This window comes from Pogonomyrmex barbatus, unplaced genomic scaffold (genome assembly GCF_055798465.1).
Source record: "Pogonomyrmex barbatus isolate J1 unplaced genomic scaffold, ASM5579846v1 scaffold5, whole genome shotgun sequence".
Lineage (NCBI taxonomy): Eukaryota > Metazoa > Arthropoda > Insecta > Hymenoptera > Formicidae > Pogonomyrmex > Pogonomyrmex barbatus.
In genome coordinates this window covers 6,503,816-6,526,960 of record NW_028297149.1, presented here as the reverse complement: position 1 = coordinate 6,526,960, position 23,145 = coordinate 6,503,816, and the positions used below count along the sequence as shown (strand labels likewise).

The 23,145-nt window shown below is 39.1% G+C and overlaps 2 protein-coding genes and 1 long non-coding RNA gene across 12 annotated transcripts in view; 1 reads left to right on the top strand and 2 right to left on the bottom strand.

Moving 5' to 3' along the window:
* Positions 1-191: 191 nt before the first annotated feature.
* On the bottom strand, positions 192-14,534 carry nompC (no mechanoreceptor potential C). Its single transcript, XM_089082197.1, has 14 exons — positions 13,692-14,534; positions 13,257-13,358; positions 11,866-11,967; positions 11,382-11,498; positions 10,229-10,429; positions 8,681-9,064; positions 7,958-8,278; positions 6,521-7,748; positions 6,133-6,308; positions 5,496-5,924; positions 4,268-5,294; positions 3,372-3,485; positions 1,022-1,289; positions 192-655 (listed from the first exon to the last, which is right to left on the bottom strand). The coding sequence occupies exons 1-14, from the start codon at positions 14,016-14,018 to the stop codon at positions 193-195; spliced, it is 5,259 nt and encodes a 1,752-aa protein (XP_088938323.1). The 5' UTR covers positions 14,019-14,534; the 3' UTR covers position 192.
* Positions 14,535-14,792: 258 nt separating this feature from the next.
* On the top strand, positions 14,793-23,117 carry Acsf2 (Acyl-CoA synthetase family member 2). Of its 7 annotated transcripts, none has more exons than XM_089082181.1 (9): positions 14,793-14,878; positions 17,251-17,357; positions 17,833-18,358; positions 19,590-19,773; positions 20,095-20,304; positions 21,688-21,822; positions 21,951-22,064; positions 22,175-22,411; positions 22,634-23,117. In XM_089082181.1, exons 2-9 carry the CDS (start codon positions 17,255-17,257, stop codon positions 22,931-22,933), a joined length of 1,809 nt encoding a protein of 602 aa, XP_088938307.1. In that variant the 5' UTR covers positions 14,793-14,878; positions 17,251-17,254; the 3' UTR covers positions 22,934-23,117. The 7 variants fall into 7 exon arrangements, with proteins under 7 accessions (XP_088938307.1, XP_088938308.1, XP_088938306.1 ...); XM_089082182.1 differs by lacking the exon at positions 14,793-14,878 and adding an exon at positions 15,224-15,924; XM_089082180.1 differs by lacking the exon at positions 14,793-14,878 and adding an exon at positions 15,224-16,185.
* LOC148935412 (uncharacterized) overlaps positions 20,865-23,145 on the bottom strand; it is a 54,821-nt gene continuing 52,540 nt past the window's right edge. For all 4 annotated transcript variants that reach the window (XR_016140516.1, XR_016140517.1, XR_016140518.1 and 1 more), the window contains exon 3: positions 20,865-22,330. This is a non-coding gene — a long non-coding RNA (uncharacterized LOC148935412). The remainder of the gene's footprint in view (positions 22,331-23,145) is intronic.

Here is a 23,145-nt window from a genome sequence, read left to right as displayed (position 1 = left end):
GTATCTTTTGTTTCTTTTCTTTTTTTTTTTTTTTTCTTTTAGCGCACGTGTCACCAAGTGTTTCTAGTAAACAATACGGAGCGCGATTGCGCGACGGCTGTGTCTAGAGTCGCTCGTTTGCTCGCGCTGCTTTTCGCGCTGACTCGCATTCGGCAAATCGGCCGAATGGTAGCAAGAGGCGACGGCGATCTTTTACGTGGGCGGATTGGAAACTGTCGCCGGTACCGTCGAGGCGTTGGATGCCGTCGGTCCGTTATCGTCCTCGTTTTCGCCCTCGTCGCCCTTCTCCTCCTTCTCCGCTTCTTCCTTTTCGGGCTCGTTCCCGGTCAGGGCAAGATACTTCTTTCTGATCGAGTCCCAGTCCACTACGTTCTCTATTCTAGTCGCGCTATTGAAGGACAGCTGACTGCCCAGCGGACTGAGGTGTACCACGGAGAGGGTCATACTATCCTTCGGGCGGACCTGACCCTTCTTAACCTTGGCCAACCATTTCGCGCCCATCTTCGACCTGGGTGATAAACGGCTGGCATGCTGCAGCCCCATCATGTGCACCAGCGAGGGCCGCTTGCGTTTAGCTTTGCGCTGCCTGCACAGCTTGATGAAGTACACGGTCCAGGTGGTGAGCAAGTTTAGCGGGGACGGAGCTGTGGTAGTTCTGTAACACGCAATCCCAGCGTCCCAACACGGAATGCTCCGTTAACCCCGAATGCTTAATAGCGAGCTAGTTTAAGGATCGAGACCGCGGCGATACGTTACGGCTGTACGTTACGTAAAAAGCGGACAACTGCACGGCTCGTCTTGTCTGCACGTGAGTCGCGATGGGAGAACGCGATGGAAAGCGTCGCTTCGAAATAACATTTAACTCTATTTATAACGTCGACATGCCGGCCGAACGTGGGAAAAGATAATCGTGACGTGACTATTTTGGTCAGAACCGCGAATCGATTATCATAGCGGTTCATCATAGCGGACGCTACATTATCGCACGTATATTCGGAGTCGTAAAAGGTCGCAGGCTTACCTGTGCATGTTTCGGATCAGTTTACTGAGCCCATATTTCCATTCAATGTCCGACTGCGCCTGTATCCGTTGATAAGTGTCGCTCATCATGGCGATCAGCAGATTAATCAACACCACTACCGAGACCAACATGTACACGCCGAAGGTCAACTTGAAGAGGACCGAGGTCCACTGCGGCTGATTGACCTCTACCTTCAACTCGCCGTGGGTCGTTTGGCCGAAGACGGCGAAGAACAGATACTCGAAGGCGAGTACCGGATTCATCTTTACTGGAATTACGAGGCACACACACACACACACACACAAGATGTTTCTTGGTAGCTCTAAAGGCTCTTTCGTTCTCTCTTTTTTTTTTTTTTTTTTTTTTAGCTCATTTGCTTGCTTTGTGCCATTACAGATCGGCTACTACTGGGGTGGGGTACTCGCTATGAATGCGCACGTGAGTATTCCATAACGTACAATAACGATCGAGCGAGCGAGCGAGCGGGCGAACGAATAAACGGAACGAACATGCTTCATGCATATCTTTTATATAGACTCTGGCCATGCTCTTGCAGCTTGCGGCTGCGGACTAACGCCGGATGCATGCCATGAACCTTTCATTGCTGCGATCGTCGTCGAGTACGTATTGTCACGTACTCGTCTTTTAAGCCTCTAATCGTCGCTCTAATTCACCTTGCTTTTACATCCAAATCGGATGTAATCGCGCGATCCCTTTTTTTTTTTTATTTATTTTTTTTTTATTTTCTTTTCTTTTTCTTTTCTCCTCGTCGTCCCGCGTCACAAGGATACGTCGTGACGATGAAGATTGACGTGAGATTCTCTATCGTCGGACCAGCGCGTTGCAGGACGCGCGACGAGTCCAACGATGCATCTTGCTAAGCAGGGGAGAGATTGCATTCCTGATGAAATCGACGCGCCTTTTTTCGAGGCAGCTAGTGATCGAACAATGTGGAGAGGGGGGGGAGAGGGGGGGGGGCATTCGTAGTGCGTTCCATGCTGAATGAGATAGAGAAAGAAAGAGAGGAGGACGCGAGTGGAGAACGTTTTGAAACGTATCGCGCGATACGTTTCCGGTGGATAAAGGGATGCGACATGCAGCTCAGGGGTTGCACGTCCTCCTCCTCACTTGCCTAGCTTGCACGACTCCAAAGGCGGGCGTGTCACATCGCGCAAAATGTTGCTCGCATGCAAGGACACAAGAAAGAGAGGTTCTCTTTCGGCCGAAAAATGGTCCCGATTCGTTGAAAAAAAAAGGAGGAGAGAGAAAAAAAAAGAAAGAAAAACAAGAAAGGGAAACGCGAAGAGAGTGATTCCTTCGTGGAGTGAGACACAGAAGTCCGCAGAAGTCCATCGAGTCACACATAAAGAAACGACCGTGCGGTTGAGATGCACATCACGAATTGCATACAACATCGGCGTTCACTAGCATAAAACGTTTCTAGTAACTCACAATTATGACAAATACGATATAGGTACAGAAAACACGCACGTACATACACATATGTGTGGGTGTGTGTGGATGTGTAGGTGTGTGTGTGTGTGTGTGTGTGTGTGTGTGTGTGTGTGTGTGTGTGTGTGTGTGTGTGTGTGTGTGTGTGTGTGTGTGTGTGTGTGTGTGTGTGTGTGTGTGTGTGTGTGTGTGTGTGTGTGTGCGCGTTCATGTATGTATAATACATATACAGAACACATACGTACAGCGAGACACGGGGATGCACACGGGCAGAGGCTGTGAAAAGAAATACGAGCACATATGCTCCGGCAATAATGCTAATCGATAATGCTAATCGATAACTAATCAATTGCATGGACAAAACGGTCGTTCTTGAGCTTTCAGATCAATTTTTGTGTTTTAAATATTCGTCCGACACGCTGCGATGCGGGTGCTTCGTTTGAAATTTCGAATTTGAATTAAAGAGGGATATAAAAGACATGTAAAAAATTTTGCAACTTATATATGATAATAAGTAATATGTCGTTTTTGCAATATTGTATTTTAAACGGTTACAATTAACTGGGAAAAAATATCATTCTCGATCGTTACCTTTTCATCATCGCTTCCGAATCGCAGCATACGACGCGAACAAGGAATGATACTTGATTTCGATGGCATGGTTATTTTGTTCGATTTTCTTTTTTTTTTGGCTTTCTTTTCTTTTTCGCTTCTTTAAATCAGGCAGCAGTCTCAGCAGACAACACACACTGGCCAAATGCACGATGCAGACGAGACGACACCGAAATGGATCGTGTCCTGCATTCAGTTTCGCGTGCGCGGATTTTTTTTTTTGTTTCGATTCGCTTTCCGCTCGGGTTGCTTCTGATTAATCTTTCTCAACCAGCTGAAAACTTACAATCTCTGCTGTTATCGTCACAGCACTCATTCTTTTTCTTGTAGCGGCCGTAGCGACGAGGAGGCGCCGTTGGTGGCGTCTCCATCATCCATTCCGTAACATTGGTCAACAAATCTATTATTGCAATTCATTCAATTATGATTCTGTATCGCTCCGCATGTCTCTGAGTGTGATCGACATGAAGCAGACTTACTTTGGAAATTTCGAGAAATGATAATTAAGATATCTATGCGCGCATGTGGTTCTTTCGAAGTGGGATTAAATTTAGCGAAGGAATGGGAAATTGGGGATAAATCTGTTTCAGCATTAAATAAATTAAATTTGCGCTGAATATACAGTCAGTACAATTTCGATGAGTTTAACTTCCGACCTGCGCGCGTTTCAACATCGAAATCTGAATTCATCGAAATTGCACTCACGTAGTTCGAATTCCTGATTGTAAATTAATATACAGAAGAGGACGCGATTGCCGATTGCCGATTTACACAAAGGAGGGAACTGCAGCCGTTATTTCGGCACCCACGCGAATCAGCGTCTGCGTGGGCGAAAGCACTGTCTACATCCTGTTAATAGAAATCAGTACCGCGTCGAAGCGATTGCCAATCTAAGATCTAGCCCTACGTAGTAGGTATTTATCTACGTAATGTATCTACGGTACATGTCGTATCTACAGTACGTGTGCGCGTATATGTATGTATCCTATAGACGGGGGGCTGTAAAAAATCAATTAACTGCGCCACTAGCTCTAGACTGGCGTCAAGATATATAGTAAGAAAGAAAGAGACAGAGAGAAAGAGGAGAGACAGAAAGAGAAACAGAGAGAAAGAAAAAGAGAAATAGAAGTCTTCTGTAGAAGGAAAGGAAAACGTAAAATTAAGAGTGTGTTTCGAACTTACCGTCGGAGAATGGCTTCTTCTGCTTTCTGTCCTCCAGGCGCGCTTCCTGCACCGATTGGTTCTTGAACGCCTGATTGAGCGCGACGAAGTGCATGGAGAAGCCGAAGACGAAGATCGCCAATACCGAGAGGAACCTCGCGAGATCCTTCATGAGATTACCGATGATGATGGCCCACGGCCCGAACAGATGATGAAACGACAGGAAGTCCAGAATCTGCACGCAAGCTAAAAGGAAACTGAGAGCGAAAAGCTGGTTTCTCAGGTAGAGAAGAGTCGGCCAGTACGGTCTCTCCACGATTACGAATCCCATCAAGTGGAACGCGACGCCGAATATGCCGAAGAGCAGCACCGCCAGTTTGATCCAGCCAAGGCCGCTCTTGTCGCTGGGATTCGTCAGTTCGAACAGCAACAGTCCCGACAGCATCACCAGCAAACACCACTCGTACCAATACGGTATCAGGCTGGCTCTCACCACTGGGTAGATCGGCGTGATGCCGACCAGTAACAGGAAGACCATCAGGTAAATGTGCGATGTGAGATACGACATGAATTTGATGATAGGCACGTTATTGTACTTGTGCCCGAGCGGAAGAGCGAACACCACCCAGACCGGCGGGCACACGATGAAGGCGATGAACAGCAGGATCGTCCTGAACGTGCTCCAATTCAGGCCACCCTGCCACAGCTCCTGCAGATAACGTTGCACCACGGTATGCGCGATCACCTCCTTCTGCTCGTTCTCGATCAACACGTCCAGGAACTCGACATTCCTGCGATCCATCGACGTCAAAATCCTGCCGGCCGAGTCGGCGCCCGCCGCCAGAGCCAGTAACTCGGTAGCCATCGCCTCGCACTGTTTTCCGGCCGCGATTAGATCCTTAGCACGTTCCTTCTCCTTTTCGGAAAGTTTCATGTAGATGTTGGATAGTTTGGCCGCAGTGTCGACTGGGGCAGGCGACACCAGGACGAACTCCTCGATCGGTTTGTTATTATGGCTTTTGCTGCAGACCATCATGTTGTAGACAAACTGAAAATACAATTTGTTTACAAATTAAATTTGAAAAAAGTTATTAATAATTATTATAACAAATTTAAGAAATTTTAAAAATTCACTAGTTTCCAGCAGTTTGGACAATTCTATTCTAAGAATTCGTATTTTTTCTCAGAAAAGCTTTCTCCAGAAAAGCTCTTTTCACTCTCTTCTTCTTGATAAAAATCAGTATCTTACCCTTCTGTCTTCCATCAGAGCGTACGTATCGTGCTCCTTCTCCATGAGATACTTCAGCACATCGTTATGACCTTCGGAAGCGGCGAACCAAATTGGTGCGCAGCCAAGATTCGTCTCGGTTTTCGGAGATCCGCCACTTTCCACCAGCAATTTTACAACATCCAGATGACCAGCGCGTGCCGCACAATGCAGCGGGGTCCAACCGTTCTTATCGGTCGCGTTTATTTCCGCTCCTTGACCCAAAAGAACCTCCACCATTTGATAATGACCATGAGTTGCCGCAATGTGCAGCCCGGTTTTGCCGTAACGATCCGAGCTATGCAACAATTCTGCTGATCTGCTCAACAACAGGCCCACGACAGTTATGTGGCCGCCGAAGCAAGCCAAATGCAAAGGATTCCAGCCGTTCTCCGTCGTCGCTGCGTCTACCTTTGGTCAGAATGTCCTCGTACTTCAGTTAAAGTGTTCAACGCGGTAGCGGCTTAATTCGTCTTTTAACAACTTGAGAAAGCTAATGATGACTCAATCTTATCAATTTAAATTTTCTCGAAATAAAAAAATTATGTCAATTAAGATCATAAATTTTATATCAAATCTAAATAACGATTAGTGATTAAAATTATTGTCAAAGTCATACCTGAACTCCCGCGGAATTGAGAAGAAGTCGTACGACGTTTTCATTTCCAGAATAGGCAGCCAGATGAAGAGGAGTCATGCCGGATTCAGCACCTAACTCTCCTACTAGGGATCCTCCAGTTGGTGGATCAGACTTCACAGTTCCGGGTATGTGAGTTAGCAATTCTCTAACCGTGTCTGGAACAAAATCAAATTTTCTTTAAAAAAACTAGAAGGAAATTATATAAAAAGTATTCAAAAAGTGTTCAATTGATATATTAAAAATTTGTTATCAACGTTCTTAAAATAATTTTAATAATGTTTAATGTAGTGTAAAAATTTAACATTTTTTAAAATAAATATATTATATTATTTAAGCATAATATTATTATCGCTATATTCGTTCTTACCGGCTTGTCCGAAATAAGCAGCAACGTGAAGCGCGGTGACGCCGAGCTTCTTGCTAGATATCCTGAGAGATTGCGACGACCTCATCACTTCGAGTACCTGACCGTGGCCGTGCTGAGCGGCCAAGTGAACTGCAGTAAAACCCGCGCGATTCTCATCAGCACAGGACGCACCTGCTCTGATCAGAGCCTTCACGACCTCGGCGTGTCCCCCTTCCGCTGCCAGTTGTAGAGGAGTTGCATCCGTCAGTTTATTCCTAGCGGTTATTACACCTTGCCTATCAAACTTCATCAGCTCCTCGATCACTCGGACGCTGCCTTGCATCGCGGCGATGTGAGCGCAGGTATTGCCGTCCTTGGTGCAGGCCATCACGAGGCTTGGGTGCCTCTGCAGAAAGAGCTGTGCCACTTCAGCGTAATTATTCATGGCCGCGGCGTGGATTGGTTTTTGTCCCTGGTCGTCTGTGGCGTCTATACTGGCCCCGAGTTCCAACAATAGCTTGCAGACCTCCAACTGGCCCGCTCCCGCCGCCAAATGAAGAGGGGTCTGCTTCCTCAGAGTGAGCACGTCTATCGCGGCGCCGTGATCCTGCACGAGGAACCGTACCAGGTGCGTGTAACCGTTCATGGCGGCCAAGTGCAGGGCGGTCCTTCCCACGCGTGACTTGGAGTTTATGAAGGCCTTGTTTGCCAATAACGCGTCGCAGATTTGCAGGTAGCCGTGCTCGGCGGCCAGATGAAGAGCGGATCTACCCTCCAGATCGAACACGTCCACTCTACCATGATTGGCGAGGAGAGTGGTCACCAGTTCCATGTGACCCCGATGGGCAGCGATCAGCAACGGCGTCCAACCTACAGCGTTCTGTCGGTTCAAGGCCTTTTGGACCTCAGTAGCCGACATGCGACTGATTATCTCCGACAGGACCTCGTTGTTGCCCGCGAGTGCGCAGTGATGAAAGGCCGATTCTTGAGCCTGTCTAGTCTGCAACGAGACGTCCGCGCCGCTGTCGAGGAGAGCACGAACGACGGCGCGATCATCGCCGGGGGTATCAACCTCCGAGGGTTCGATTTGAGCAGCGTAATGGAGCGCACTGGCACCCTCGTTAGTGAGACTGTTCACGTAGGCAGTCGCCACTTCTGGACCCTTCTTGTCTTTTACGAATTCTATCAAGTATCGTACCACATCCGCTCTGCAACCCCTGCAGGCTAAATGCAAGGGCGTTTCTCCATTCTGAAGAAAATAGAAATCTCAGAGTAAATAGAAATAATTTAGCCATTATCCTGAGAAAGTCATCATGTCTTTAGGTTTTATTATATAGAATATGATTAGAATAATGTCAAAAATTTTTATTTATTTTATTTATTACAATTAATTATAATTAATTGTGTAAGAAATATAATTTTGTGAATTGGATCTTATCTCCTCTTTTGTCAACGTACTTTTGATTTATACATCGGATCTCCGCCGTCGTCGAGGAGTAAAAGGAGCGTCGCTAAATTCCCGTGACTGGCTGCTACGTGCACAGGCGTTTGGCCGTCGTCTGTTGTTAAATTGGGACCTGCCCCGGATTTCAATAACATCAGAGCGCATCTGTCACCGTCGGGCACCCTGGCGGCTATATGAAGCGGAGTTTCTCGAAGTTTTCCACCTCTCACGTGTACCTCCGCGCCGTATCCTAGAAGGGTTTCTACGACAGCTGGTTTGGCACTTTCCACGGCTATATGGAGTGCCGTATAATTATCGTTAGTTGTCGCGTCCACCTGCGCAACAAAAAGAAATAAAAAACGTATTACATAGAATAAGATAATATTTAATATTTGGATGTATAAAATGTCTTCATTTTAAACAACATGAAAATCAAATATATCTTTATATTTGAAATAAATGTTATTCGTTCATGCAGAAAATTCTAACAATATAACTATAATGTTGCAACAATATAACAATATAACTGTATTATTGAAATATTCCAAGTTACAATGAGTTATATGCTGTCTGAGTAAAGATGAATTAAAAGTGTGCGACGTTTGTGATAAAAAAAATATTGTCAAAGAAAGCTTGTCAAATTTTTTTTGTTACTTGTTAAAATTTTTTTGCATGCAATGTTGTACGATTTTCAATTAATAATAATTAGTCTTCACAACAATAACAAACTGACTTACCTTTTCCCCTCGTTGCAGTAAAGTGCTGATAATACCCACGTGGCCATATCCTGCAGCCGTGTGAATAGATCTGGCACCACGTTTATTTGGCATGTGCAGATACACGCCCTTCTTGAAGAGCATAGTGGCACATTCTGAATGTCCGTTCAACGATGCTATGTGCATCAGAGTGGAGCCGTCTTTCGTTCTCTCGAAGATACTTGCTTTAAATTTATCGGCCAGTAGCTCGATGATGGAAGCATGGCCGTTCTCCGCGGCCAGATGCATTGGCGTTCGATCTTGATGATCGGTGATTGAGGCAGAAGCTCTGACACCATAAAAATATTTCACTAAGGTTTCGTCACCCTCGGCGCTCGCTATGTGTAACGCAGTTTGTCCATCGCCCTGAAAAATATTTTTTAAATAGTGCAGTGGCTGATGCATGATTTTAAATAATTACTTATGTCTTTTTTTAAATTATTAAATTTTATTGAAAATTTTATATATTAATATATTAATATTATCTTAATTTTTTATTTTAATTTGTTAGTACAATAAAATTAAGGAAAAATATCGCTTCTTTTTTAATTTGATTATTTTGACGATAAAAATTATATAATTCAGCAATTTTTTGTCATTAATAACCATTATCATTTTTTCATCATTATCTTGTTTATAATGTTGTTCAACGTCTAATGTTACCGTGTTCTATGTATTGGCATTAATTAAGAACTTAAGTCCTGTCTACAATATTAATAACTCGACGCAGTGCGACAATTATTTATTATGCATTATGCATGCGTGTTCTCTCATACGTGTCGTAATAAATTTTTGCAGCTCAATTAGAAGCCGTCACAGTTGTACTGTATTGTTGCACGATAACAAAAAATATAAAGAAAGATAAAATTATTTTGTAAGGTAAACGCTATTACAATCAAAACAATTTTTAGAAACTTTGAGACTTTGTCATAAATTTTTATGGCTGCCTTGTTCTTAATTATTGCTATTCGTCTAGAAACATAACTTTGCTGTTGCAGCAATTTATCACGTGCATCATTTCTATTTCGTATGCAATCGATCTTGTTGAATTTTGTATTCAATTCCCTTGCAGAGTTAAAATTTAAAGCTGAAATAATTGCGATAAATACAACCGATATATCGCGCTTTCTGCACTATATCACAAAATATTTTCGTAATCTGAAAATTCCATTAAAATTTATCGATTCAAAATTAATTGTACAATAATATTAAATTACGCAGTTATATTTCTAAAGCTGATGCTAGAAATTGTTTATGCGCGTTCAAAGAACGAAAGTGGTAAATGGCAATTTCCGACTGTCATAAAATCGTGGAAAGGATAATTAAACGCTGTGCATAGTTTGCCAAAATGCGAGCAAAATCGCCAAAGAGAGTTCGCGTTGTATTTACACATCGCAACGTTATAATTTGCGAGCTTCAAAGCACATTCGAGTGTGCTATATAATTGGTAAAGTTCGAACGATATAACGTCCGATTATTATCAGGTCAATTTCGCTTCGCTTGGGACCTTTCGTGCTTGGATTAACGTACATTTTGCATGTCGACGGCCGCACCGTAATCCACCAGAATGCGCACCATGTCGATGTCTCTTCTTCTAGCGGCCAAATGCAGGGCAGAATCACCCGCTGGTGTGGTGGCGCGAAGCTGATCGGGAGCTTGCTGTGCCAGAAGTTCCCGGCACATCGATTGATTGCCAGCTTCGACTGCTAGCAGAAGGGGTATCTTTCCTTTCTGCGATTGAAAACAAAATTTAAAAAGAATTGTAGATAAATATTCTTCGATACGATAAGAAAGATATTCATGGTACAAGAATAACTATGTGATATAAAAGATGGTTTCAAAAATTATATAAATTTAAAAGAGAACATTTCGCAATTAATTTTATTTGCTTTATTTTGAAGGAGTGATTTGTTGTGATATGATATGATATGACATAGCTTAAAGTAATCACGGCTTTGAAAGAAAGTTAATTGAAAAAAGATAATTATTTATTAAAGTATGCTTTTCAGATTCCATAAATAAAGATTTCTCATTTATCAAAAAATTAATTTTGTTATATGTTATATGTTATTTCGTTATATGTTAAAATTATTAATAACATTATTAATTATTTGAATTATTAAGAATAAGAATTTAGAGATATTTTTATGAACATTTCACGTTAAGAAATCCTGATCGTCGTAATATACGATACGAGAGTTTTCCGTGCTTATGCGAAACATTTAAATGTGCATCGGCTCGATGTCAACTATAAATTGTTTTTTTTCACACACAGATGACGAGGTTCGCCGACTTTTCCCCGATCAGTGGCGTCGTACTACAAGATTATATGACAAAGGGCAAGGGAGGACAGGGAGGAAAAAGAGAACTGGAGAAGAGTTATGGCGCCGTTCGGTACCAGGTAGCGATCTCTCGGCGCGCGGCACCTGTCACGCGAGAAACGCGGACGTGAAACGGGAGCGTCATACCGCAGTTATTGCAGAAAAATCTTTATCTTTGTCTAATTTGAAGTTTTGGGGCCAGCGCGAATTTATGGTGTTCGTACGACGTTAACTCGTTTTAAATATCGAGAGGATCGACTCGGCTGACGAGCTCAGATCCCTCTCAAATCGACATGTTCACTCGAGCTTTCGCACTCGTCTTTCACGCAACATTGTGACATTATTTCAAAATTATTACTTACACCGTCGACCTTTAGTCTGATGTCTCGTCCGGCAGCACCCAATAGAGCTCGTAAAATCGACGTTGCCGTGCCAGTTTGTCTTGATGCAACCAGATGAACCGCCGTTTGTTGTCTCGGCTACGCACAGTCGCGCATATATATATATATATATATATATATATATATATACGAATATATATGTCAAGAAGTTATTAATGTTTTAAATAGAATAAGTAAGAATTAAAGTAGGAATTTAATGTCGACTTTAACACTCGATAAATCGAATTTATAATTGTCTCATCATTTCAATTTTTCTGAAATCAAGAAGAAATGAAATAGCTGAAAAAATGTAAATTGAAAAAAAGAAAATGCGATTAAATTAATTTTTTGCAATAAACTCTCTTTAAAAGAGTACTTTAAAGTTATTTCAAAATTTTATACTATAATTGTAAATTTTGTTTTAAGAATGCGATTAACTTCTTCTCGAAAATTGAATTATTCATACCCCTCCCGTGGCGTAGGGATCAACGCCTCTCTTGGACAGCAACAATTTAACAACGTCCTCCCTCGAGTACATAGCAGCGATGTGGAGAGCATTGTAATTATCCTGTGAAAGGTATATCGATAAAATGTTTTGTACTTCGGAGGCATCTACCTCGTCTGAATTTTAAATATCGATTCAAAGCCTTTAAATTTATAAATTATGTTACAATCCATTCGAATTTTTTTTTATCAAATCATGGCGGAAATTAACGCGTGAGAAATTTTGTGAAAATAAATAAAACGGTAAATGGAACCATGAGTTTTGCCTGCCGCACCCGTTGGGCTAAGTTGGGCCAACCCATATCATGTTTTAGGTTTCAGGTTTCTGATCACGGCATATCAGCATGCTACTTGAAAATTATATTGGAATCATTGTGGGAGCGGTAGATCGATAGAGTGGTAAGTATGCAACACCTTACACATGTTTGCAAAGTGATGTTCTAATATAGTTAACGTACCCTTCGCTAACACAGATAAAAGGAATATTATCAATCATACGTAGAAGGAAGAATCCATTTTTGTGTAGTGATATAATAATAATTATCGATCTTCTCCTATTAGTAAGTAAATCCCTAACGATCATACATGTTACTTTCTCTATGCGAAGATTTTAAGCAAGCGTCATTCTTCTCCTTCACCTTTCTTTTGTCCCGACACGTAAGACATTCAAAATCGATACGTTTTACTATAGAGTTCTTGCAGTGTGGCATTCCCAATGACTTTCAGAAGGTTGCACTTTCAGAAGGTTGCACTACATAATTGAACCCCTGTCCGCAGTGTCAAGCGCAAAAAGCAGTTAGAAGCCGTTGGCGGGCAGCTCTTTAAAGGGTTTTAACGATCAAACTTTAATCTACCCTAAGGATCGGATCCCTTTTTCGCTGATAGTAGGGCTAACTTGGCGGCCTACTTATCCATTTAGTCCACTCCGTCTTGTCCACTCGGTCAGTAAGCATAAGCCCCTTGACCTTGGCCCTCCTTCACGCAATCGTTCCCTTCCACCTGCCCCCCGGCTTAGTGACTCGACTTAACACAGATTGCGGCCTGATCATTAGCTGTACACCTTTCGTGGCACGCGTCACCTTCGCAGGTGCTATTACGTGCCGGTGCCACGTAACCCCAGCACGAGAACTTATCGCGACGGCAATGAATCAAAAAACGATGAATCAAACGTGTTTCTTTTCCTTTGCCTCTAAAGAATATCTCTAGAATATCTCGAAAAACTCACTCGCCCTATTACAATGCGATTCTTACGCCAGATTAATTCATCTCTTTTTTTTCAAATTTTATCGAAGATAAAAAGTTATCTCGGTCCATTGAGCGAATTAATTATCTAATTCGTTGCGGAATACTTGCATTGTTTCTGGCGCCCACGTCGGATCCGAGCTCGATCATCCGATCGAGCAACGCGCTGCGGTTGTCCTTCACTGCGTACATCAATGGCGTCATCCCCGTTGTCTGCAAGTGAAAAATCTTTGCCTAGGAAGAAGAATCTCTCACGCGATTTTTTTTTTACAATTGTTTATGTAAAATTTCCTTTCACAATCTCTCAAGATATATTTCGCGGCGGAAGAATTTATTTTGTCTCACATTTCTGTGAGACAAAAACCATTTTGCCCCACATTCCTGTAGGACAAAATAAATTATTTTGTCGCGAAATATATCCTGAAGAGGAGAATCCGTGTGCTTTCTTAGAGAAGAATTATATCATGCATATATATATATATATTAATTCTTTTTCATATAGAGACTCTTTGATTTCTTTTCTGGAGTCATCTCGATGAGACTAACCGCGTCCAAAACACCGGCGAGGGGTGCGATGAAGCCATCCTCCCCCGCGCTCTGCACCGTCTTCTCCAGAGTTTTGAGCAGCTGGTCCACGGGGGCCCACTCGCCGCGTGCCGCCAGACCCAGCAATCTCTGGGCCGCTTCTCTGGCGGTCGCGCCGGCGGAGCTGGGCTTACTTCCGGGTTGCGATGGTTCTCCCGCGGTCGCGCCGCCATTGCTTCCTGTCGCCGAACCACCATCGTCCTTTCCGCCCGACGGGCTGTCCTCTTTGCTGGAGGGATTCTTCTTGTCGTCCTTGCCTCCCGGTGGCTTCTTGCTGTTACTACTCATGCTACGCTATGTAGGATTCGCGAGCATGATTCGCTCGAGTGTCTCACTCTCGTTCAAAATTGCACACCGTTACTGATACACGAAATAGAAAGAAATTGTACGACGATACAAACTTCTCCATTTAACGCAACGTACACTTGGCGAAATAAAAGACACGGTAATGTCACGGTAATCACATTTACCACAAAAGGATTTTAGGAGCGATTTTAGGAGTTAACGAGAAGTAAAACGATTTTGCTTTATATGAAAAAAAAAAAAAAACAATTTCAGATAGTCACATTTCAGAAAATCACAATATTTATAATAAGAGTCAAAAAGATATATTTTAAATGTATTACGTAAAATTGGATGATAAACTTGATTACGCTTTGACGCTCGATTAATCGCTAAAATAAAAATATTTTTATAAATATTACATACACCACAAGAAGAGCTTAGCGTCTTCGATTAGATTAAATACAACTATATTTCCATTAATTTCCTTTTGATTTATTTTGCGTTTCGTATGATAGTATTATCTACACGAACGAAAGGTCGTTGCAATGGACGCGCTATCAATTATTTTTGTACTCTCAGTTACGTCGAGTGAAAATTGTTAACCGCAGCGAGCAAGTGTTAACGGCACGGTTAGTCTGGCGATTCTGAAGACGGTAACCCAGAGCGGACTGGGAGAAGAAGAGAGAGGGTTGCTTCCCTTCGAGCCTCGTTCGCTCGGCAGGATCGACCAATCGCCGACTCGGTCTCGCGGTTCGTTAGGGTAATGTTGCACCAGTACTCCTTTACCTTCGATCTGCACGGATTGCTTTTCGCGCACACAGGCCAACGTCGTGGTAGGCCGTGCTGGTCGTCGTTGGTAGCAGGTAAGGAAATCAAGCAGGAGGTGGTGGTTCAGGTGGAGAAAGGGTGAGAGAGCCGCGGAGGGGCTGTTATGGCTGCCGTCGACACGCGACTTCCGGACCAGCCCGGCAAGCATGCTATCCGTCTATCTTGAATCCACCGGACTCTCTGCTACGGCTCTCTAAATAACGTCTCTCCTCGTTCTTTTTCGCTTTCTCTCACCCGAGAGAGAGAGAGAGAGAGAGAGAGAGAGAGAGAGAGAGAGAGAGAGAGAGAGAGAGAGAGAGAGAGAGAACTAAAGATTCGTTCGTGGTCTCTATTTTTCGCTCTCTCTCTCGACATGCTTTTTCTTCTTTCTTTTTTTTTTCTTTTTCGATATGTACGTATACCTTTCGGCATGCAGGAAAGCATGAGCCACGTGATAAGAACGCGATAAATTGTGTTTAACATAGATGACGTTGAACAATACCCAACACGAGCCAATTAGCGTTGAAAAAGATATTTAACAAATATTTCAAGGTATTTTCCAAATTTAAGTAAGTAAAATAAAGTAAGTAAAGTAAAAATGTTAAAGAAGAAAGAAACATTAAAAGGAATCATTAAAGGAATCATAATTTTATCAAAAAAAAGGGTTCGATTCATATTATAGAGTTAACATTTAATTCCTATTTTAAATATTATTCAATATTGTAACGAGTAACATAGCTGTGAAATATTGTAACTGTCTATGAATAGTAAAATTGTTCATAGATCATAGTTTATATGCAGACAAGGATTTCTCGTGCCAATTTACATGTCAATTTATCCGTGGCAGATGCTTGACAGCGAATATAATTTAAAAAATTATCTTATTTAGAAAAAAGCGTATCGTAACCAATCGTTTTATATTATGCCGAGTTTAATGCCGATGCTATTTAAATTGTAGAAATAGCGATGATGTAACGTTATTTAAATCGCTACCTCAAGACGATAAAAACAAGAATGACGTTGCGTACAATGTGTATTCGTTCAAATACGAGATATAGAAAATTATTTGCCAGTTAAGAGATATCAGTGACCTTGTTGATATGTAATTCTAATAACGTATTTGCATTTAGCTCTAATAATTGTTGTATTTATCTGCATTTAGTTTGTATATTATCAATACATTATCTATCTTAATATTTTTACCAACGATACATTGACAACGCATCAGTTAAATGAAAACGTTCCCTGCATTGCAGTATCCGCTTCTGTGTGTTCTGTGTTATTTCTACTCGTGATATATTTTGCGCTGAACGCACTAAATCACTGGACGGTGTTTCGTAATTTATTCCACAATTGTGTCAGTGTACGTTTGCTAATGTATGCGTAGATGTACGGTAGATAGAAAAGATCGTAAGATTGATAGGAAGAGGAGAAACAGATAAGGTTGATAGGAAAAAAAACGAGCTATCTATTACGATATTATATTGAAAAGACTATCGGTACTTTTTGATATTAACTTATTTAGATTGTGATAGAAAGTGAAGTTTCAAAAATTTTGTCTGATACCAGTGCTTGTACACCTTGAATATTTTATAGTTACTTTCTATCGTTGTCTGTAAATAACAAAAAGTTAGCGTTTTGATTTTGCGATATATACTGCTAAATATCACGATTAATACTTAATTAATTATATTGTAATTTAATAACTTTAATATATCTATTCAGAATATTCAGAAATTTTGCAGAATAGCATAAATTTTGCGTATAGTATTTGTCTAAACAAATAAGAAAATTATAAATATAAGCGCGTGTGTCTAAAAATCACCCGTTTTTATAAAAAAAGCTTATTTATTAAAAAAAACTAAAAAAAGAAAATATATATATATATATCTGATATTTCTAATACTTGCGTAAACCTGAGAGACGTTATTTATAAATATAGTTTTACAAGTTGTGTTTTTGAATTGATAAGTATTTCTATTGCCGCTACATTATAAGTCAGATAAGTCATTATATAAGTCAGATGTTTCAATTACAATAAATGTGTTGTATGAATGAAAGAATTTTGCGTCGTATTTCCTTATTGGTTTATTTTCAGAAATATCTGACATATATAAAACTTTCCTTGTAATAAATGAAAACAAATTTTTTTAAAAATTGTAAAATTTAGCATTATTTTAAAGTAAGTTTCAAATTTTTCAAATGCACCTGATATTATAGAGAAGATGCATTGTCTGTATTTTTTAATTTTAATTCTGGAAAATACGATATAAATTCTATCATTATATTTAATATAAATGATTAAGATAACAGATAATATCGTCACGGATAGGAGATAAGGACTTTGATACTAAAACTTAAAACCTGCTTTGAACGTTTAGTGAATGTCTCGTCTGCTTTCACGATACAAGTCTAATCATATTTTCAGAACAATGCTTTCCCCATTTAAATCAGTTTCGCGATATGTCGCGTCTGGAATTTTAAATCATCAAAATTATCCGCGATGTTTCTCTATGTGGCACACTAATTTTAAAGGTAAGCAAAGAAGAGTCACAATAGAATAAATTATATAATAAACTTTGATCTTTACAAATATAAATGTGAGATATTACAATATGAATGACATTTGAATTATACTATACTAAAGGACATTGATATGAATTGATAAACAGTCTTCATATTTAAATAAATTTTTTACTTATATTGGAAGTAAGATTTGAGATAGTAACATAGTTCGAGCTATAAGCAATTGCAAATAAAGAATTTACTTATTTTGCAGAAATTCGAATAGATAATGATATTATTCCTTTGATCATCTAATAAATCATTATTGTTTGTGTTTTATGTTTTGTTACTTGTATGTTAATATAAATTATATTTTAATTAATTATATTTTAGTTTAAAAATATTTGAGACGCTGTGAAAGTCGATTTTAAACGATTAAAAATATATCGGCATCAGTGATATCTAAAGTCACCATGTAAGTTCATCGTGCGATTAATTGTTGCAGAACGACGTCAGCTTCGAAGATCAAACGTTCAAGGAAGGATGAATTTTTCTCACGCAGTCAAAGTCGCTCACATGATCAATTCCGGCGAATTTCCTATAATAGATAAAACTATTGGACAGTTATTAAGCGAGGCAGCTGCAGCATGGCCCGAACGAACTTCTATTGTTTCGATTCATCAAAATATTCGTTTAACGTTCAGCGAGCTTCTTCGGCGGGTCGACTCGTTGGCCGCAGGTTTCAAGAAGCTGGGCTTGAAGAAGGGCGATCGACTCGGCATTTGGGGTCCGAACGACCTGGAATGGATCATAGCCTCCCTAAGTGCGTCGAGAATAGGATTAATTGTCGTTGCAATTAATCCCGCCTATCAGCAGAGTGAATTGGTGTATTGTTTGCAAAAAGTTGGCGTAAAAGGAATTGTCTCACCCGACAAATTCAAAGTACAGAATTATCCGCAGATGTTGCTCGCCGCCAAAGAAGTGTGTCCTACTTTGGAGCATATTATTATTTATTCGTCCGATCACGTGACGTAAGAAGACTTCAATTAACGTTATTATATTAGACTGTCACACTTATATATCTTCCATTGCAATCGGCGAGATATTTTAAAATTAACGTTCTTTCTCTTACCTTTATGTGACTATTTTTTTATAATAAGTAATTTATGACACTCTCGTAAGAAGCAATCTTTAAAAGCAGCAATATTTTTCGTTTATTATTATTAGTTCGTATTTTTCAAAATCGCTAAGTAGTAAATGTCGATAATGCATTTAGGTGATGTGTGTTACTGTTTTCGGCGTGATTCCGACTTTACTTTCTTAAATGACTGTGGACTTGAGCGCGAATTCACGATCTTTCGTGAGCTTTTAGCATGTTCACACATTAGAACCATCGCTTCATTGATCTGTGAGGTATCGCGTGAGTCCTTGCACTTTGACTGACGGGAATCTTTTGCTCGACTTTGAGAAATGGATTAAGAACATGGTTATTGTTTTGAAACATATCGTGCATTTTTATAAAATGATAGTTAGATATATAACGCATCATACAATGTCCATTTTAAAAATTCTATTCATAATTATAAATGCAAATAAAGCAAACAAATTCAGGAATTAAATTTACGTTAAAAACATTAACGTAAAATTTAAAATTGTTATTTAATTTATATAATTAAAATAATAATTAAAAAATAATATTTTATATATGTATTTCTTAATACATACGTGAGAAGAGAAAATGTTCTACGTGAATAACATCTTGTTGCAGCAAGTAATTATCAAAATGTAATAATGTCTTTGATTATATTCGCTGATAAATGACTAAGGTAGTATAAGTATTCTATTTCATGACATGAGAATAACGTATTGATCTGAGGTCGAAAAGAAGGCAAAGATTGAACGACTTGAAACGACTAAGAAGAGTGACGGTGTTGAAACGGAGTTTCGATGCCGAAGAAGGTGTTCACCAGCAATTTCACTGAGTATCGACTTCGTCGAGACTATTTTTTTGTTTTTTTTATCACTTTCCTCGTACGTATTCCGTTTATTTTGCATTTCGTAGATACGGAATCTTGCACGTCGCGTGTTTCCTTTTAGCGCCGCAGTCCTCGAACTTTTACCGATTAACGGATTTGATTAATAATCGCGGGGAAGAATCATGACGCAATTAGGTTAATAGCTTTACCGAAGTCTATCCATTCGCGTTCGCAAACACCGTGTCATTGAGAGAACGTGAGCGATATTAGCACGTTTAATTTATAGCGGTACGCATCGTTTCGCCGACGTCGAAGCTTCGGCAACGAAAGCGGAAATGGAGGAGATCGCCGCCGAGCAAGACGAGATATCATGCCACGACGGATGTAACATACAATTCACATCTGGCTCCACCGGGAGGTCCAAAGCTACGCTAATCTCACACAGGAGTCTCGTAAATAATAGCAAAGAGGTGAGCCACACTAACAAAAGATTAGCTGATTGCGCTATAATTTTGCTATATAATGTTTTAATTAAATTAATAATTAAATTAATAATTAATAAATTATATAATAATAAATAATTATATTAATAAATTAATAATTAAATTGATTAATTAAATTATTAAGTAATTAGCCTTGAAATATATTATTCTTAACTCTTAAGTGAGACATAACAATTTAAAACATTTTCTTTGATCAAACATCTCTTTGATTCAACTTAGATGTTGAATTTGTTCCGTTTGCCGTCTTACTTATTTTAAAAGATAATTGTTTTATTTCTGCGATCGCAGGCCGCGCGAAGAGCGAAGATAACTATTGAGAATAAAATATGTTTAAACATGCCGCTCTTCCACGCGTTTGGTTTGACAATGGGTAAATTGCTTATCCTTCATACGGGAAGCACTCTCGTTATGGAAGAACGTTCCTTCGATCCAGTGAAGACCTTGGAGGCGGTAGCGCAAGAAAAATGTGCCGTAACATATGGAACGCCAACTATGTGGGTAAGCAAGAACGAAACAGACGCATGCCAGATCGTTTCGAAAAATTGCAAATAATCCGCTCGATGTAGTTGTATGTGGCATATTTCACGATAAGATGCAGTTAGAGAGATTGTGACAATTAATTCATTTATTTGAATATGACGTTAAGATAAACACACTCGCTGGCGATGTGTTATTGGCTAATTGCTAATAGCAGCGAAAGTAGCTGGGAGCCGTAGAAGTACGTGATAAGTAATCGCTGGTCATGCTTGCTGGACGGAATTTTAAATCAATAAAACTTGTATGATTCATGAATAAAGCCCGCTGAATTAAACTTCGTTATTATCAAACTTGCAAAGCGTTACGATTTTTTTTTTTGGACAATTTATCTTCAGCATACTCATATTTTATTGATAAAATTACTTTCAACTTTTAATTTTCATGATATTAATTTCCATAATATTCTCACTATAAAATTCAAATTATTATAAATTCTATTTGTAATGTATTCAAAAGCGTAATTGAAATAATCATTTATCTCTATAAAGATAATAATCATTTATCTCTGTTTACTTCATGAATTTCAGTATAATTTAGTAATTTATTGTAAAATTAACGAGAATAATTCTTCTTATATAAAATAAATAAAGAGAGTATACAATTTTGGTTAATTATTTGCATAGGTTTTTGAAAAAAGTAATTTTAAATGTTATAATAATGTATATAATAATGTCTTGATTAATTAAAAATGCTTTATCGATTTAATATTTCTATTTTAATGTCAGCAGCATATCAGTGCGCTTTGTGATTATTGTATCTCAGTACTAAAATTTACTCAAGATACCAAAATTTAGAATGACTAACCATTGGTAACATATGTCAGATAACATCATAATTGATCAATATTTCAAGATAAAATCATTACGTGTAACATACAGATTATTGTAATTAATCAGTTTAGTCAGTCTCTTGAAACAACAAGCAATCGCAAACAAACTGATATGCTTTTGCATTAAAACCTAATAGCATCAAACGCAATTAATTGTTATATAAAATTGCACTCATGTTTGTATAAGTATTTTTTAGGCAAATAGACAATAACAATTTCTATATCTAAAATCATACCATCTACATTCCGTTAAAATCATTTTTCTCTACCAAATATGGAGAAATTGAAACTATATTTTTCACTCGATTGCGATTTACGTTATAAGCTCTATACAACAGCAACTTTTAAAAGATTTGTTTAATTATAAGTCATAATCTTCTTTAGAAATTTATAGAAAATTGTAGAAATTTATCGAATCATAATATTATATAACTACATAACTATAATATTATATAATATTATATAACTATAATATTCGAATTGAGTTGAATCTCATTTATATGCAATTCCATTAGGTGAACTTAATCGAAGCACAGCAACGGTTGCAGCTACCGACGGACAGTCTTCAGGTAGGAATTACCGGTGGTGCACCCGCGTCTTCTGAACTCTTCAAGCGAATACGAGGCTTGCTCGGCTTCAACGACATGATGGTAAATGGCTCTTCAGCATCCACTTACTTATCGCGCGATGATCGGACATCATTGTGAATTTTAAAAGACAATTTGAATATTTAAATTATATACACTTCCATCTTAATAAGACAAATTTTTGATTACAGAGTATATATGGTCTCACAGAAACGACAGCCATAGTATTTCAATCGATACGTGGAGAGGACAGACATCTTGCGGAGAGCACCGTGGGTCATTTGGCGAATCATGCTGAAGCGATGGTATATATCAGTTCTTTATCCCAATGACAGCTTAAACAACAACAATAACAATAGATTTGATTTTCAAAGTTTTGTTATGCACGAACTTGACGTATATCTTTGTCGAATAGATCGTTGGTCAAGACGGTTTGCCTGTTCCGTTTGGAAAACCTGGCGAACTTTGGATTCGCACTTACAGCAATATGTTATGTTACTGGGGCGACGAAGAAAACACGAAGAAGACGCTGACGGAGGACAACTGGTTGAAAACTGGTGATCAGTTTGTCCTGCAAGAAAACGGATATGCTACTATAGTCGGAAGACTTAAAGACATGCTTATTCGTGGAGGAGAAAATATCTTCCCCAAGGCAATTATCATTAACGTTATATAACTTGTATTATTTGCTAATTGATTAACGTATTTTATTTTTCGAAAAAAGATTAATTGCAAGAATTAAGGAAGAATTAAATAACGTGTTTTAAAAGTTTTTCTCAAATATGGCAATATTCTTGAGTTTTATTTTACTGCAACAATGGATTAATATATGAAAAAATTTTTTTGGAGACTGAATTATTCATTTTTATTGCAGGAAATTGAGGACTTCCTGATGACCCATCCCAAAATAATGCAGGCGCAAGTTATAGGAGCATATGATGAATTATATGGAGAAGAAGTTTGTGCGTGTATTCAACTTCGTGACGGTGAAACGATGACGAAGAACGAATTAACGAACTATTGTAGAGGCAAAATAGCGCACTTCAAAATACCGCGTTATATAGAATTTATAGACGAATATCCAAAGACCACGACAGGAAAAGTTCAGAAATTCCGTCTAAAGGAACAATTGGAGGCCAGTGGTGTAATACCGGCAAGACCAAGTCATTCATGACAACCGCAAACAATAATTTTGAAGTAATAATTTTGAGGAAAATTTAGAAAAGAATTAAAAAATTTTAATATTAATCATCGCAAGACTTCAAATAAGAATTGAAGTAATTTATAAATTTAGGAACTAATTATGTATTAATTGTACAATAAATGTTACGAAATATATTGCTATAACATTGCAGTAATTATTTTTTAAATATTTCCTTTAAACCT